Source organism: Lates calcarifer, linkage group LG13 (genome assembly GCF_001640805.2).
Source record: "Lates calcarifer isolate ASB-BC8 linkage group LG13, TLL_Latcal_v3, whole genome shotgun sequence".
Lineage (NCBI taxonomy): Eukaryota > Metazoa > Chordata > Actinopteri > Centropomidae > Lates > Lates calcarifer.
This window is the reverse complement of record NC_066845.1, coordinates 26,389,381-26,408,150: the sequence shown is the minus strand read 5'-3', so window position 1 is coordinate 26,408,150 and position 18,770 is coordinate 26,389,381. Positions and strand designations below refer to the sequence as shown.

At 39.4% G+C, this 18,770-nt stretch overlaps 1 protein-coding gene across 2 annotated transcripts in view; it reads left to right on the top strand.

The window, feature by feature from the left end:
• prdm6 (PR domain containing 6) overlaps window positions 1-13,378 on the top strand; it is a 100,719-nt gene extending 87,341 nt beyond the window's left edge. Inside the window, exons 8-9 of one of the 2 annotated variants that reach the window (XM_051074872.1) lie at window positions 4,249-4,435; window positions 9,986-13,378. In XM_051074872.1, coding sequence (XP_050930829.1) covers window positions 4,249-4,429 — 181 coding nt within the window. In that variant the 3' untranslated portion in view covers window positions 4,430-4,435; window positions 9,986-13,378. The remainder of the gene's footprint in view (window positions 1-4,248; window positions 4,436-9,985) is intronic. The other variant, XM_018663532.2, reaches the window with a different exon arrangement.
• Window positions 13,379-18,770: the final 5,392 nt, after the last annotated feature.

The following is an 18,770-nucleotide window of genomic DNA, read 5'->3' as shown; positions in this document are numbered from 1 at the left end:
AGTATTTGCTGTTTTCCTGTGTTGTAAATCATTGTAAATTGAATATATTTCAATTTTGGACTGATGGTCGGACAAAACAAAACATTTGAAGACATTACCTTGTGCTCTGGGAGATTAAAAATCCTTTTTCTGATTAAAAAAACTGCAGCCTTTTTAAAAAATTACTTTGAGACATCATGTTACCATGTGGGAAATTACCAGATAAACAGTAGCATTACATCGACATGCTGTTGAATCACAAGTTGCGAGGTTCTACTTTTTACTTTTTTGTTCTCTGACAACCTTGTGTTTTCTGGAGCTCTCTGCACCTTCCTCCCTGCTGTTCCAACACAGTGCTCCCATTGAAACAAACAAGCGTTTGACCTAAGTACACATTTGTGTTATTGTATTTGTGACTTCATATGACTAAACCCTCTGTTGTGAGGATGTTTTCATGTCCTGCTTCTCTAGGTTGTGTGAGGTCGATGCTAAACTACACAACAGCAGAAAAACCCAACTCGTGCAGTAATTCATGCATATGTATGACTGTGTGCAAAAGTTTGCAGATTTTATTCATTTGTGCACAAGAGCATATTTGCATGTGCTTCTGTGTGCGAATATTTCGTCTGCATATGCACATACCTGTGAGTGTGAGAGTGTGTGTGTGTGTGTGTGTGTGTGTGTGATGGAGGTGTTTATGCTTCACCTCCTCCTCCCTCCTCTCTCCACTGTAATAAACAATAACCGGGCATTAATCTCCCGGCCTGCTGCCTTAATAAATAATATCCACACATTCATCAACTTAAACTATTCACAATCAATGCAGCTCTTCATAGAAAACCCACCTAATAAATAGTGGTGCGGCCCACTGAGGCGTGAACTTATAGACCAGCCGGCTGATAAATGAACCGACCCCCACGGCGAGACGCCTTTTATGTGGAAAACTGCAAGTGAGAATTTTTCGATTTTATATTACACTATTTTACTCTTATTACTTTCCTGTGTGTGTGTGTGTGTGTGTGTTGTGTGTACATCCTCTCAGGGTACAGTAGGTGTTTGTGATTTATCGGAGAGGTGAAGATGTTGGTCTATTTGTTTTATTCTAGTTCTGGGGTGTTTACCTATTTGTAAGGTACTGATGTCAGAGTTTTGTCTTATTGGTTTCAGAATCAGAATCGCTTTATTTCCTGAGCTCAGGCAGCACACGGGAGTTTGTCCCCGTCACACTGCTGCACAGACACACACAACTAACGCAGTAATACAGAAGGCAGTGATACACCGTGAAGATACAGTGAAGACATGTAGTGTATGTCTTAAAGAGATATACAAGCCTGGTACTTAATAAACTGTAAGGAGAAAGACATTACAACCTACACTGTGTGGAATATGGTGATCGCAGCTTCTTATATGACTGTGATGTTAAAACTCATCAGGAATTCAAGGTTTAAATTCTGTTTAACAGGAAAAACAAACACATTGACTTTAAATAAATGACATTTTTGGAGAAATCATTAAAAAACATAATAAAAACACAATGTTTTGTCTCCAAATAAAAGAGTTAGATTTATCAGTCTGGGACAGAAAGTTTAAAAAACATTGATGAAGCTGTTGAGTTCAGTTTTGTGTAATTTGAGGGATAAATATTGAAGCCTGTTAAAGATTAAAGTCAGTAGTTAGAGGTGGAGGTGTTTAATTAAGATCAAGGTAGTGATGATGCTCCACAAAAATGTAATTACCTCCATCAAGCAGGTTATGATGTTACCCATGTCTGTTGGTTTGTTTGGTGGAGGAATGGGGCGTGGACCAGAGAGGAACTCATTAAATCCTGGTCCAGATCTAACAAGTTAGTCTGTGATTTTGCAGTTGCTGCTGATTGAATATGTTAATGACATTCATGGTAGTTGTTGTGTCACTGCTTACAATAATACTGGAAATGATTAGTCTTGATATTGATGGCACTGATGATGGTGATGGTAAAGATAACAATCAATTATCTGACAGTTTGTAAAGATGACGACTCTGTGAAACTGCTGATCAGTTCTTAGTTTAACAGTAGAGACAGTGGTTGTAGGTGCCTGAGGTCATGTGACGATGATGATGATGATCTGAGCACTGACTGTGCCAACACTCATCATCACAGTGCTAACAGTGTCCCTGCTTACTGTCATTAGAGGCAGGTTTAATAATGGGATCTCAGCCTTTTCATCGGGTCCTTAATGTGATTGACAGAAGACAGACAGCAGCTAATCACCTCAGAGCTCTGAGTCTCTGCTCATCAATACACACTGCTGACTGATGCACAGCTACTTGTTGTTTTAGTAAAGAGATCCTCTCTGAAACTCAAACTGATCTTTGAACAGAGAAATCACATATTTTCCTCTTTCTCTGTGTCAAACTGTTCTAAAGAAACTGTACGTTTTGCTGTTGCTGTATAGCCAATGTTAGCATTAGCAGCTATTTACTCGACAGTCTAGAGGAAACTTTGCAAGTTCAGCATCAAACTTCATTCCTTTACTGGAAAGCAGTGCCAGTGTTTTTCCTCTGGTTGTATCACTTCTTTTCTTCTAGTGAAGTTAGCATGCTAACCAGCTAGCCGTGGCCCCGCCAATCTGTCTCATCACTTTCCGATAGCGTCCAGATAGTGTCCTGAAGAAGTAGCCCTGCTCAGAGGACATACTCTAACCTATGTATTGTAAATGACTGAAGCTCTTAGCAAGAGATCATCATTTTTCAATTAAAAATATGCAATTTAACATCACTTCAAACGGTTATTATTAGCATGTGTGTGTACAAATATTTGGAAAAGGTAGAGGAGATAATAAATATACAACCCCCCAAAAACTTGAAGACAAACTCCACTGAGAAACCAACTACAAGAACGTGATCTGGGAAAAGTCTTTTAGTTCTTTTTGCTGTCTCTTAATATTTTAGTTGAGTAAGAATTTCATCATAAAATCAAGAGTTTCCTCTTTTTTTTGGCTCCACACAGAAAAACTGCAACACTTTCTTCTAATTCAAACTTCAAACAAACAGCAAACGATGTCCGTGCCAGTGACTAACAGATATATTCAGAACATATTATAGTCTGCGCTGCATAACTGTTAAATCTGCTCCTGTCTCTTTGGAAGTTTTCATGTTTGTTTGCTGCCTACATTTATTAAGACTTCTTGTACAATTGAACACAGCCCCTACAGTTTTCAGCCTGTATTTGTCGGATTTTTTTCCTGGATAATATTTTGATTGAGGAAATATTTTCAATATCAGTAAACAGAGGCTGGAAAATGATAGAGAGTATGGGAGATATGAGCGGACACTGGAAGTGTCCTGTAAGTTAAAACACAATAAGCTGATAATGTTTCGCAGCAGAGTGTGTGTTCAACCCAATAAATAGAAAGAGTGTGAGATTAGATCTGCTGCTGTATGGAAGCAGGACACTCTATTAGCAGACACACAGCTATTGTTTGGTTGTTTGTTTCAGTCTGATACACTCCCACTGTGAACTCCCATTTGAGCCAAACACACACACACACACACACACACACACACACACACACACACACACACAATCTCTTTATATCTCTTCTTTTCTTGTTCTGTTACTGTCTCTATCTCACTCTCTCTAACCGCTATTCCTCACACACACACACACACACACACACTCGCAGTGATAGATGATCCAGTCATGATCTAGGCCTGCATTGTTGATGAGGGTCACGCTGCCATGGTTACCGGAGCAGTGTCCGACTCCCCCTGCCCTGTGTGTTTATAGACCGTACACTGTGGTTACTTTCCTCGTCCCTCTCCATCTGTCTGTTTCTCTGTGTGTTTTTATTCCTGCATGTGTGTTTTTGTTGTGCGTTTCATGTGTGTAGGATTGTGTTCTCCTGCCTATATGTCTGTTAGTTTATTTGAATTCTCGTGTGTGTTTGTGGACTTGTCTTATTCGTTTGTAAAGTCAAGTTTATTTACAAATGTCTTTACAATTTGTACAACATACGACTTCCTCTTTAATCAGAGCCTTGTTTCAGGAAAGGAAAATAACAGAACCAAAGAACAGAGGAGGAGTAGTAAAATTACAGTAGGAGAAACAGAATTACAGTAAATATATGTACATAAAATTAAATTTTGATAATAAAATCAATAAAAAATTTTAAGTTTAAGTGTGTAAAAGTGTTCAGAGAGAAGATGCAGAGCAACTTCCAGGTTCAGCCAACACCTCCAACACCAAACTGCCTCTCCTCACCCGTCTCACCCGTCTCCCTCTCTCAGACCGTACCAGTGTGGCCACTGCTCCCAGTCCTTCTCTCAGCCGTCGGAGCTGAGGAACCACGTGGTGACGCACTCGAGCGACCGTCCCTTCAAATGTGGATACTGCGGCCGGGCGTTCGCCGGCGCCACGACGCTCAACAACCACATCCGAACGCACACCGGAGAGAAGCCGTTCAAGTAAGTAACAGTGAGTACCCCCCCACCATCCAACCCACCCAACCTACTGCCCCCCACCCCCACCCTCACCCCCGCCTGCTGCAGACTGGAGCTGAACTGACCAGTTTCTCTTAGATATGACACGCTGCTAACCACACTCACTTCTACTTGCCAACTACTATTAATATCACATTTTATAAAGATCTCCTTTTGATGAATAGAAATATGTATCACTGTGTTTTACAGGGGAAAAAACAGCCCTTTAATCATCCCCAAAGTTACCCAGTCCCAGTTCGAAATTCAGATAAAAAGTGACTGCTCTACCAGTTACACCTACTGATGCCCGTTATGATTCTGCTTTCCCGTGCCTTTGAAAATGTAGTCAAGTGTATCGGTGCATTAAACTAATGTAATTTGAATAGTCCCTGCTGCTGCTTTACAGTAGAAGCTGTCCACACCCTCACAACTAAAAAAAGCTAAAAGAATCCACTTATTTACCAAGATTAACTTCTTACTTGGTAAACACTGGAGACTTCCAGAAGCTGTAGCTCATATAGTACTTGATAGTGGCTGTAGAGTGCTGTGTTTTTACTGAAAAAAATAATATAAAATACAACTAACTTGACTCTACTGAATCAGTAGAAAGGCTGGAGAGTTTTCCTGTCATTCTAACTGTGTCCAGAACATCATAAAGCTCAGTGATCCATAGATCAACTCAGAGGGTCGAAGGTCGCATGGATTCCTTTTAATGTGAGAGGCGTTTACTGACCCTATTGACATGAAATAACTGAGAAATACTCATAATTAGAAATAATCAGTGTTCATTGTTGGTTCAATAAGACCAATGCAGCGAAGACAACAGACCAGTCAGGGTAAACAACGAGTTTTCAGTTAAACAAATAAAACTCATGCAGGAGTGAAGCAGCTTTAACTTCTCATAACATCTCAAATTACAACATCGTGTCACCTGGTTCAAATAGTCGTAGAATAAACTCTGAAGATAAATATTTAAGCCATATCAGCCTGTGAGGGCTTTAAATTTGCTGGGAAAGTTTTTTTAATCAGTAGAACAATATGACACAAAAAACTGAATTGTTTTTACAAATATTTGAAGACTTTGACCTCTGGGTGATCAATTTAATCATTCTCTTGTGCCAATTAAAAAGAGTTAAAAGACGTCTGTCTTGTCCAGGTCCATATCTCCCAAAGATCTCATAACACTGTCACCTCCTCCCATTAGATTTACTAATTTTACTACATGAGGAGAAGCCAGTTTGAGCTTGAAATGTAAGAAAGGAGAATTTCTCATCTGAGTGGTGTGAGTCCTTTGAAATATTGCATTTTTGGATAAGGGACCTCAAAAAGTCTTGATTCAGCCCTGGTGACAAAAACCTCAATCTACCTTATTTGTTTCTGAGGTATTTTTCCATTATTCATGATCCCTCTGTGGACATGGGAATATTTTGTTCCATCACCTGTCACAGCTGCTGTGACCTCTGACCTTTTCGGCCATCTGTGATGTTGACCGTTGAGGAAAATCTCACCTTATTCTTTTGTTTCACTCGTTGTAAATCACTGTGGATGAGAGCATCAGCGAAATGCCCACAACACTGAGTGTAAATACAGAAGAAGCTCGATCGTGGCAGTTAACAGCCTGGTGATGAATCTCTGCTCATTTCCATTTTTTTTTTTACTCAGTGAAGACTGATATAATTAGAGGACAAGCCACAATGCAATTAGGGGTTTCTGGATGCTGCTGTCATCCCGTCAGCAGTGTAAGGACAATAAGGATGCTCCCAGTGGACAAAAAGGTCAGCATTCAAGGAGAGGGCAGGAGGGCAAAGAGTAAGAGATATAAAAGAAAGTGAAGAAAGCAGAATAAGGGATTTGAGGACATGTATCAGGGGAAAGCCGGTGGAAACAAATTAACGTCCTTAATAAGCAATCAGAGAAATCCGAACTTGTCATTGACGTGGAGAGTGAAAGGGCGAGAAGAATGAGTGAGAAAATGAGGGAGAGGAAGAGCGCGGAGGAACAAGAGATCACGGTGTAAAAAGTGAAACGACAAGCGCCGGCGAGAAATCCGGTTAAAGCAAATCAGCGTTCTTAATAAGCAATCGGAGGAAACCCCCCGAACCTTTTCATCAGCACTTCAGAGTCTCGGTGGAGGCAGAGCGGGACAAAGACAATCATGGACGGGCGTCAGAAATCTTTAGCGGATCGATGGCCTCGGGGAGTTATCTCCTTTCGGACGGTGCGGCGGATAGATTAAAGCTGCCACTGTCACTTTGTCAGGAAGAAAACGCTCAACTTTATCTTCCCGCTGAGGAGACGGAGGCAGGGATTCTGTGTGGTCGGCAGCTTTTCAGCACCGATACTTGCTGGACTGTGGAGCCTGTCAAACTGCTGCTGCTGTTTCCTCTGCTCTTCTATTGTTCTACTGTTTTCTATTCAGTCTCTCACATGAAAGCACTTGCAACATCACAGCTTTAAGTACCCTGAGGACTGAAGGAGATTCAGGACCTGTAATTAGATGGTTTCTCTCTGGTTTCTTTCAGGTCAAGGTTCAGTTGGTCTAACTTCTTTCTTCTCTACCTGTCCAGCATATGACAACCTCTGTCTTTAGACACTCGATTATTAAGCAGAATCTTACAATAAGAGGTTTCCATGGTGCTGAACGTCACCTCCAGTTCCTAATATTCCCCTCAGCCCACTGTTGATGTGTTGAGACTCAGCACAACAATTCATAGCTGAGTTTCAAAACATCAGCAGTGTTGGATTTTCGACATCTGCACAACCTGAACAGTGACGTAGAGATCAAAGTAGTTTTATGTGCCAAAAAAATTACACAACAAACCATGAAATGAAGACATTTGCTAACTTATAGGCAAGCTACAGATACCCTCTATCCAGATATATATATTATCTAATTTACAAGAAAGACTTATTATAGTTAGACGGGTAAAATGTATTTTAGCATAAGGCTGCAGCATAGGAAAATGTGAAAAAAATTACAAGGGGTCTGAATACTTTCTAAATGCACTGTAGTCCCCATAGGAACACACACAATTTACAGAATTCACAACGAGTTGAATGGCATGAAAGAGAGGAGGTTGATTTCTTAAAACAGTTGCATTTCTCTTGAATCAATTTTGAATGTGTTGTTCGAATGCCATCTAGATGACTCATGATAATTGTGTGTGCTGTGTGGTACTGTGGAGATAGTGTACAGTTGGTTTATCAAAAGTTGGGACAGCTGGAGAACCAAAACAATGAGCTAAAAGAGACTAAAAGCTGCATGGAGCTGTGGTTTTGGTTGTTCATTCTCAGTGAGATCGGCGCTATAAGCAATACTCTGACATTACAGGAAATCATCTGATTGAATATGATCAGAAATGTTGACTCAGTCACCCTCAAACAAGTTTAATGTTGCAGCTTAAATACAGCAACAGGTTCTGGTAGTTTTGTGGTGAAGGATGTGATCGAAGTTTTGTCTGAATTGCGGCCTGAACAGTAAATTTTGACGTTGCTGTAAACGTCTCTCTGCCTGTTTCTGGTCCCATCAGTCGTTCACTTTCTATCAGTCTGTGACTGAACACGATCTGTACTTGTTTACTTCCTGTCGTACAGAAGAGATTAAGATGAGAGGTGAGCTGAAACGTCACTGATCCTTGAGGGAAAGTGATTAAAGCTGCCTCTGTCATTTTGTCAGGACAAACTGCTCAGTGTTATTTTTCCCCCGCTGAGAAAAGGAGGCGGCCGGTAACAGACGCCGGCTGGTCAATAGCTCTCAGACTGCAGCCGCCTCGTTTCAGCTCCGGTCTTTGTTCTGCTGGAGAACCGTCTTCGTGTCTGTCCTGCTGGATAAGTCGCTGTGACAGAGAAGCTTCAGAAGGAGCTTTGATGTCGGTAGCTGTTGCGGTTTTGTAGATTTACAGACGAGTAAGAGCAGGATCGTCCACCTTGAGGGCAGAGCGCTTCAGTTCAGTCAGGCGTCTGTTTTCTTTTTCTCGTGCTGTAAGGAAATTTACAAAATGAGAAGAACTCAAATGGAAGATCCATCTGCTAGAAATCTTTTCAGAATGAATACTGATGTTTACAAACCTCACGCAAACAATTAAGTATACACAACTTACATACTGCAATAATTACTGAGAAATACTCAAGCTTGTTTTATCAGATACATTCATGCAGGATTTTAACATTGACTAGAATCAGGTGTGTGATGGGAAGGCTTTAAAGTTTCTCTGAAGCAAAACCAAATGTAGGAGATGGATTCAAGATCTTGGCCATTTAAAAGAGTAGCTTGTAACTTGACTAACGTAGCTTGTACTTTGAATATGTTTAGCTCAGTTTATTATTAGGATCCCCAACTTGATTTGTGCACAACCTGAAAATAGTTTCTAGTTGACCAGGTTTTCAGTGCATGCAAATAAATTTGCTGCAGCACCTTCCAGTGTGATCAGACACAGACTATAGTTGACGTAAGTAGATGATGAAGTTTACACTGAAAATATAGTTTGTGCTTTACATTAGAGGTTGACACAGACTGGATTTTCACTTCAATGCACGTTTGTTTTAGCCTTTGCAGATTTCTGTGCGTGTTTGAAAGTCTTTTGATATATTGTCCAGGTCCAAACATTAAAAACACATCAGAGCTGTACAGTTAAATCCCTTCATTGTGTTGAACAGGACTAGTTTAGTTTTTAATTATTGTGGATGTGAGGCTGCACGGACATGTTGAATTTAAATCCAAATCACTTTTTAAAAAAATGAAAGAATAAATGTCTGCGTAGCCAAGAAATCACGTGTCTCTCCAGAGCTTCCAAATGTCCAGTGTTCAGTCCACACTGCTGCCGAGCTTCAACACAAAAAAATGTGCCTCTCCTCCGTTATCTAACTAACACCCCCCCCCCCCCCCCCCCATCTATCTAACAGCATGTTAGTCTTGTTTCAGGGCTGTTAAGTCCAATTCCTCAACACGGCTTTCTCTTTGAAGACACCCACACACACATACACACACTTCATCCAGCACACACACATTTATATACATTTAACTGCCCCCTAACACCTCCACCCCCCCCTCCCCTGCTCAGACTAAAAGCTCCCTCTCTTCTCTCTTTCTATTGAAAGTGACAGTGACGCTGCCTTATCAGGCCTGGATATATCTGTGTGTGTGTGTGTGTGTGTGTGTGTGTGTGTGTGTGATGGGAATACCCTCCCCAGCCTGCTAGATAGATTATTGACAGGTGGACTGTGTGTGTGTGTGTGTGTGTGTGTGTGTGTGTAATTTGTCGGTCAGGTTGTGAAGATCAGGGCAACAATTACAGCTTGCTGCTTCGCTGGGCCTCACACACACTTTATACTGTCACTGGATATTAGAGTTAACAGGCAGGTGTGTGTGTGTGTGTGTGTGTGTGTGTGTTGAAATGTGGTTCTCTTGCTCTTCAGCAGTGTGACATTGTGTGTTTTCTGACCTTCTCTACATGCGATCTCTTAATCTAATCACTGTCTCTTATCTTTTGTGTGTGTGTGTGTGTGTGTGTGTGTGTGTGTGTGTGTGTGTGTGTGTGTGTGTCAGGTGCGAGCGTTGCGACCGCAGCTTCACACAGGCCACTCAGCTCAGCCGCCATCAGCGACTTCCTAACGAGTGTAAACCGGTGAACGAAAGCAGCGAGTCCATCGAGGTGGATTAACCCCTCGACTGTTTACCGACTGTTGACTGACTGAGACCACGTCCACGTTAAAGCAGCTAAATCTGAAAACGCATCTTCTTCTCTCGTCCCTCCTTCAATGTAAATTCATCCAGCCAACAGCTGGCACTTTTGGAAAACTCTAACTAATCTCTGAGAGCAGCGAACGATTGACATTGGCTCTGTTGCCCTTTAGCTTCTGGAAAACGACGACGTAACCCTGTAAAGTTATGGTTCAGGATACATGGCAGTAAATTTAGGAAGACAACTCACTGAACAGAGGCATTAATGGTCCAGAATCAAATCATTATTTTGTAGTTTCAGTTGTCTAACAGCAGAAACAAACAATATGTGAATGAAAAGACTTGAGGAGAACTGCCTGAAACTGATCGCTGTTCTTTAGGAGCGTTTTCAGATTGAGTCGTCTTAGCGTGAACGTAGTCTGACTGTTTACAGCTCTTTGACTTCACTGACTGACTGACTGACTTCTGGAGAGGAGCGACATTGAAGCCACATTCATCCTGCTGGAGAGAACCCCGATTCAACCAAACCAAAGATCCTTTTCTTTTTCCAGCAGAGAAGCAGAACTGTCACACGGAGGAGTCGGACTAACAAACAAAAGTTTTTTTGGACGAGGATATTTATTGGAGACTTTTGGGAATCCCATCAGGTTTCCCTCCAAAGAAAACTCTCTCATGAAACCGGGACAGAAACAATTAAATACCAAAAAAATTCAGACTGATGGTCTGTCTGTAGCTTTAATTCTCGGTTTCTTCTCTCTTTTTTTTTCTTTTTTGCAACAGCGATGCCAAAGGAGGGCGCGACCAAAGCAAACAGACTGAGAATGCACAACAAGCAACAAACACAAACGTCTGAGGACAACGCTCGAGTTTTACATCACAAAATGAACAAATAAAAAGACAAGGATTATGTATTGTAAAGAAAAAAGAAAATAACAAAAGAAAAGAAAAAGAAGGGACAAAAGAAACAAATTATATTTATCTTCTTGCTCATATCATGCTTCGGGCACTTTTGTTTTAAAATGTTGATTATTTAATTTTTGCAGCTCTGATGTTTGGAAAGAAAGATAATGGAGGGAAATACTGAAGAGATAATGGATGTGATTTCTTATAGAAATAATCCCACAGTTCATAAAGAAATGTGTTAAATATGTTTGAAGCACAGTTTAAAAATGTACCTGGTTAAAGTCAGTTTACGTTTTTTTCTCATCTTGGCATTTAAAACATTTTCAGGGTGAACATTTCTCACATCGTGCTCCATCTGTTCAGACGTTTTAAATTTCGACATAGAGATGACATCTGATCATCTGAGGCACAAACGACATCAAATCCAGCAAGAGCAGGTGTTTCTGGTTTTGAAAAAGACTTCCTCATCTCTCTCTCATGAGAAGTGTTGTCTCACAGAGTATATTTGCTACACAATGCAAGTTTGAATCCATTCACAAGCAATCTCAGATGTGTAAATAGTCCTGTGTCATTACGATACACTTTGTATTCAAATGAGTGAGGGTAAAAGCACAGTTATTACATGAACACCAAATAGGTTTTTGTGCCTGAGAGTTAAGAAAGCTTTAATAACGATAATAATCTGAAAACTGTAACTTCTCTTCCCAAAGACCAACAGAGTGTCGAACCTGGTGGATGTAAAACCAAAAGTCAAAGGGACGTTTCACTGCAGGAAAACTGTTTTACTTTCATCGCATAAATGTCTGTAAGAGTTCAGAAATGACGGCGGCGTCTTAAATGCAAAGAAAAGCCAGAAGAAGTCTTTTTGTTTAGATCAAAAACACTTTGATCTAAAGTGTTTGTTTCTGGCTGCTAGCGTTAGCATTAGCAACATGGCTGCCCCCTATCAAGAAACAACTGTATCCAAGCCTGAGTATCCAGTTTGAACTAGAGACCCAGATCTCAGTTCTGTGATGACGGCAGAGTAAAACATGAATAAATCAGCAGGTTTTGTTTCTGATCTAATGGAGATATGTGAACCTCCTCTTCAAAGTCAGAGTCCTGGGACAAAACCTGGTTGACGCCAGGTGGCAGACAGAATTACACAGTGAAAGTGAGAAACCAATCTAAACTATGAGTAAGGCTGGCTGCCTTAATGTTGTTCTAACTTTAAAATAAAAAATGAAATCAGTTCTATGTTTTGACAGGTTCAAAAATGAAAGTTATTAATTTAGAAAACGACAAGCTGTCATCCAGTTTTTCTTTCTTTAAGTTTGAAAGTGCTTTTACCCACAAATCCTCATGGACTTTAAAGTTAGACCTGATTTTTCAGACTTTAAAACAAACCTTTTCACTTACTGATACTGTGATCTGATAATAAATCCACACTCTGCTCTACAAACTCACAGACGTGTTTTTGTCATGAAAACTAAAACAGTTTTGTGCCTGAATGAGACGTCTCTTCATTCAAACTGCAGATTGATCCAATGCTGTATATAGAAGAATACAAACTACAGGATTTTTATATGATGGATCAATGAGACTGAGGTGAAATAGTTTGACTCAGTTAAGGACAAAACACAAATGTGAATATGAACCAGAGCTTTGAGCAAATTCACTTTCTGTTCACATCAGTCAGGATCCGGAGGATGGACGTCAAGAAAACGTTTCAGCACAATCGAGAGACGAACCTGTGACGAAACGTCCATCAGCTGCTGGTTATTGAAGACAAAAAACTAAATAACTGAGCCAGATGACTGACATGTTCAGATTTTTCTATAAGCACACATCAGTTCTGTTCTCCAGCCTTGTTTAAATGCATTCTGGGTAACGTAGGCAGCTCTGACTGAAGTAGAAGTACACAAACTAGATTGAGAGAATGGATATTTTTAACTCCAGTCTTCCATCAAGAACCACATTAGAAATAAACTCACTGTTGTTTCCTCTTTAAAAGTGAAAAATTAAATCCTAAAATTAAATTTGGTGTCACAAGGATTGTAAAACTCACAACATGAATTTATATCTGCAGCATTTCCCCAGTTGGTTGCACATGTAAATGTCTCTGATCAGCTGAACAGAAACTGAATGTTGCTCAAACCCTCTGATGATGATAATCATTTCCTCTGTAATATGACTGACAGACTCTGAAGGGAAAAAACTGTCATGTCAAACAGAAAAAGACTCTAATGAATCCATTTTGACTCGATCTTGTTTGCATGATTTCCCCGACTCACCCCCATCCCCTCCTTTTTTTATTGAATGACAAAATGAGATCAAAAACCAAAAGACGTTGTTCCATAGGAAATAAAGCTGAAATCCAGTTTTGATTCTTATCAGTAACGTTCTCTGTGATTTTATTGTACCACATTGTTTTCTACATTTTGGGAAACTGAAGCCGGCTAACTTTGCTTAGCAACAGAAGAAGCCTGGCTCTGTCTGTGTCCAAAAAGATCTGTCTACCAGCCCCACTAAAGCTCTCTGGTTAACATGTTAGTTAAATCTGTATGAACACAGAAATGTCAAGTGAATAATGTGTTGAAATATTTCTCAGCCAGCACCAGTGAAGACGACAGAAGTTTATTGAGCCTGACAAAGAGTGTTGAATTTAATTTCCTCTTAAAAAGATCTTAAAAGGTATTTAAAAAGTTATGAATTGAATTTACAGAAGACCTAAATGTTCTCCTTTGCCTGTTATTTGCAGTGATAACATGTTTTATGTGATTGCAGTTGTCAGGAGACGTCTTCCAGGCTGGACTGCTGCTACAGAGGATAGATCATCAACAACAGGCAAGTTATACTTTTAGCAAAAACCTAATTAATCATTGTAATTGCCGTTTTTACTGGGTCTAGATCACATTAATTGAATTAATTATGTAATTAGAAGTTATTATAAGCTGCTGGAAGCTACAATATGATGATAGATAATTATAGTCATAACGTCTCCACTGGTTTTCCATCATTCTTTCATACTTTGGCTTGTATGGTTGTGACCCAGGTATAAAACTGTTAAAAAGGACTAAAAAAAGTAACTTGGTGAACTTGTAGAAACCTTGAATTAGTCTAGTACATGAGCCCCTGTAAAGTATCAACTAGTTTTTTACATTTCAGTCTTTGAACATATTTACCAAACAGGAGTCAGTGTGTAAATCTCTGAGCAGCTTTAGCTGTTTATTATCTTTAAAGGTGCTATATGTAAGTTTTTGCTATCGCTACGTAACCAACGTTAGCATTTAAAGCTATTTACTCACCAGTTGCAAGTTCAGCATCAAACTTAATTCCTTTCCTCGCCAAGAGCTAACTCCAGCAACACCGATGTTAACTTTTGTTTTTTTTCTTCTACTACAGCTAGCATGCTAACCAGCTAGCCTCAGCCCATCCCATCTCATAATACCACTTTGTGATCACGAGTTACTGTAGCATCCAGTCTGCTCTCTGTCTTGTAAACACGATGGCTGAAGCTCTTGGTAACTAAACAGCTGTTAATGCTAACGTTGGCTATGTAGTGATGGCAAAAACTTACATATAGCACCTTTAAGGTTGCTTATCAGTGTTTCAGGTCGTAAACACACCGGGGAAGTTGTCAGAGGTTGTCACAGTTGCAGCCCAACTGTGATTGGACTCTTTAAGAAAAAGATTAGCATCAGTTCTTTGGGGGTTGGGGGGTCCACAGTGTCCTGCCTGACACTGTTCTCATCACTGAAATGTGTTTTCAGTTTGACCAGTAATTTCTGACCAAAGCTTTTTATAAACTGTCACACAAGAGATTTAGTGACCGATCAACAGCTGCCTCTACTTACTGCTAATAATTTGTAACACACACACACACACAGAGCCCCACACTGACCTCAGCTCTGTCAGTCTGCAAACACAAACTGGACTTTCCACTTTCCAGTCTGATTTCAGAGATTATTCCTGCGAGGATTCGACAAATTCACCAAAACAAACACAGTCCGAGCTTTCAGACATCAATCACTGCTGTTTTTTCATCGTGGGAACCGGATCCAAACCCCGAGGCCAAACAAATGATCACACAACCAAGAAGTTTCATGTCTTTTTCTTTTTTTCTTTACTTTTTTTTCTACACATGAATGAGCCTGGATTAGATTACATGTAATGAGATTATGGAAGTGGTAGTTTTAATTAAGAGCAGTTAGCGTGAAAGTAGAAAAACAAACAGAGAAACTGCTGAGGAGGAAAAAATGGTTTTTAACTGAGTTTTATTTATTTGAACAAGTTCAAATTTAAAAAAAACAGAGAGAGTAATGTGCAGGGAGAGGGAAACCCCCAAAGAATGACTGATTCATAACCTAAATAATGTAAAACATATTCACAATGTGAAAGCTTGAAGGAGAAAAACAACAAAAAGCAGATGCATTAGTAATAAGTCATTACATGACTATAATAATTGAAGTGGAAAGAAAAATTAAACAACTGTTGATAACAGCTGTGGAGAATCATCATCATCATCATCATCATCACAGGGATGTTGAATGTCATCTGATTATAATAAATGGAAGTTTGAACATTTGAACAGTTTTAAAGTACATGTTTAAAGTACAGATACACAGTGAAAATACTCTTTTAAGGAGATTAAAGCAACAGGATGTGACAATTTAATCAGGAAATATCTGGAGAAGAAACAGAGTTTGGTGTTTGTTACAGCGACAGCACTTCCTGCTCCAGAAGCCAGGGATCATGGGTAATATATGCATTGGACTCAGAGCCCAACAGAATGAATTATCACTCCTGGCTGCAGAGGGCGCTGCTGCTCAGCAAAGTTACATTATGTTGCTTTAAATTCCCAACTTCCTAAAATGATGTCATTCTTTTAAAGATTTTGAGAATTATCTCATCTTCAGTCTAAAGAATAACATCTTCGTCCGTCTCATGAAATGCAAAAAGTTCTTTCTGAAACAAAGTAGAGGAGGAAAAGTAGAGATTGAAAGAACTGAAATACTAAAGTAAAGAAGAAAAACATGACTCAGTCGTGCTCCACCCTGCTGGGAGTTCTCTGGGTTCTCTCCAAGAGAAGAAGAAGGTAATATAGAAAATAAGACATCAGTGATTAGAACTATCAGTGAAATCCTTGAGTTTAAGTGTGTTTATTGGGTGTGATGGTTTGCTTTTGGTGGAATTTCCTCTTGGGGTGGGGTGGGGGGGTTGAAGTGTGGGTGGGGGGTGTATGAAGCAGACGAGAGGTCGCACTTTCAAAACCAATTAGACATGAAGCTGCTGAGGTTTTTTTTTTTTTTCTTTAATTTTAATTGGAAACATGTTGAAGGAGAAAAGTGGGAAAGTTTCACTGTGAGAAAATCTGACTGTTGTTAACCTGACCTGGGGTTAAAACGTGTGTGTGTGAGTGTGTGTGTGTGTGTGAGTGAGTACTGTGTACTGTGAGTGTTGAATGTGATGTCTTATGTGTGTGTTGTGTAGATGTTGGTGTGAAACTCATCGTCTCTCAGCCTGATGAGCAGAGGAACAGAGGAACTGTTGTCGGCGACGTGACAGTTTCACGTGTTTACTGTATGAGCAGTGAGAAAACGCAGCCCAGATTTGAACTGAACTTTATTTAACCTGCAGCAAACTGTTAACGCTAAAGCTACGGCGGCACTAAGAGCGCAATGATTCTCTGAGCTGTGGCACTGTGGCCGGAGTGTAAAGGCCTCTTTACACATTAGCTCAAATCCCAGCACCGACTTCACTTCAAGTCACCATGGCAACAACAAGCCACGTTCACACAATATTTTGTGAAGTGAGAGGATCATGTTACTCCGTTTTTATTTCAGTCACTAACGACTCCTGCTACAGAAACCATTCAAAATGTTTTAAGGACATTTCAGTTTACAGCTTCCAATTTTTGCTTTTACATTTTTTTGTTGCTTTTCAGCATCCACGTTTTTCTTCTACATTTTTGCTATTTTCAGCAATCATTAGCCTTCAGCTTCCAGTCTTTGTTTGCTTTTAAGTTTTGGCAGTTTTTTCATTTATTTTTTTCGGCCATTTTCAGCATTGCTTCAGCAATTCCCTCTCTCAGCATTTACGTTGTGTTTTCTTCAGGAAATGCCATTTGTAGTGTTTTTTTAATGTCTTGAGGATTAAGGAGATACCTTTGGTCAGTGGCTCAATAGATTTGTTTAATGTTAATTATTGCGTTTGTTACTTGTTTTTGTTGTGCTTTTTCCTCATGTTGTTTTATAGGTGACCTCGCCAGTTTGAACACCAGCGTGAACCACAGCCCTCAGATCAGTCAGAGGTAAAAACTAAAAGATGTTCATCATGAGCCACCTGTGGCTGTTTATCTGTGAATACATGAATGATAGCCTTGTTGTTTTCACTTCCCTCTCTTTGAAACCCAGTTTCCACCGAGTCGAGCTGATATGGAGAAGTGCACATAGAGAAAATAGGAGTGAGGAAGATCATGTGATATGATCAAAATCTCCAGAACTAGAAGTGACATTGTTCTGCCGATTCACTTTGATTCAGTTAAACCTTTTTCAGAAACCTTGACCTGATGGATCCTCACAGTCCTGTCCTCCCATGTGAGTATAAAAGTTATCACATGGGACAGCTATCAGTTATCAGTCAAAACAAGTTTTACAACCTGGAATTTCAGATAAAAACACAGTTGTCAAGAGATTCAAGGAGTCATCACTTTTTCTTTTCTCTCTTTTGTGTTGCCACTCCTCTTGTTATCTTCCTCTCTTCTTCCTCCTCCTCTCAGTAGATGGATGAGTTGGGAACATCTGCTCACCATCAGTACTGAGCACCCAGATGTCAACACACACGCACGGATGCAGCTGTGTGTGTGTGTGTGTTAACATGTTGTTGTACATGTGATAACACGTGTCGTTTGTCTGGTCTCTCCTCGCCGTGCTCGACCTCCAGCTGCTTCTTCTCTCACTTCACATTTTCAGCTTGAAACACTTTATTTCTTTTTGTATATTCCATCTTCTATTTATTGAACTTTTGTTTTTTTTAATTCGTTTTAATTTAATTGCCTTCTTACTTTCTGAATGTTGAAAATTTTGCTACAAAACTTTTATATATTTTTTCTTTTTAATTTACAGATCTGGACATCAACCCAAGTGCTTCTCTGAAGTTTGATTTTAAGGTACTTGTACTTTCTTTCTTTCTACTTCTATCTTATGTTACTTAAAAAAAAACAACATAAAAAAAATACTGTTTAATACTAATGATCATGTTATAATTTAATATACAATAATGTAACTGCATAATGAGTACTCTTAGATTTAAGTACGAAGTGCTGGTGATACTTCTGATAATAACAATACTTCTGACAATAATTCTTGATTTATATATTTAGAGACATGAACAAAAAAGTGGTTACTCCACCACAGAACGACGTCAGTGCTTTAAAAAGAATGAGACCATGAGGTGTTTCATACGTTAGAATCTTCAGTGTTTAATTAATTTTAAAAACAGCCATCAGAGGAGACGATGGGAACTAAATTCATTAAAAAAAATCAACAAACAACCGACAATGTTCATGTTTTGTGCTTATTTAAATTTAAATACTTCAAATGAGAAAAACAAGAATAATGGATCAAAATAAAGGTGTTAAATCAATATTTTACTTTGATATTTAGACACCTTATAATCAATAATCAAGTACAATAAATTAAAATATATCAATATTTACAAAATGTGTGAATCAAAGAAAAACAACAAAGGACTAGAAAAACTGAAA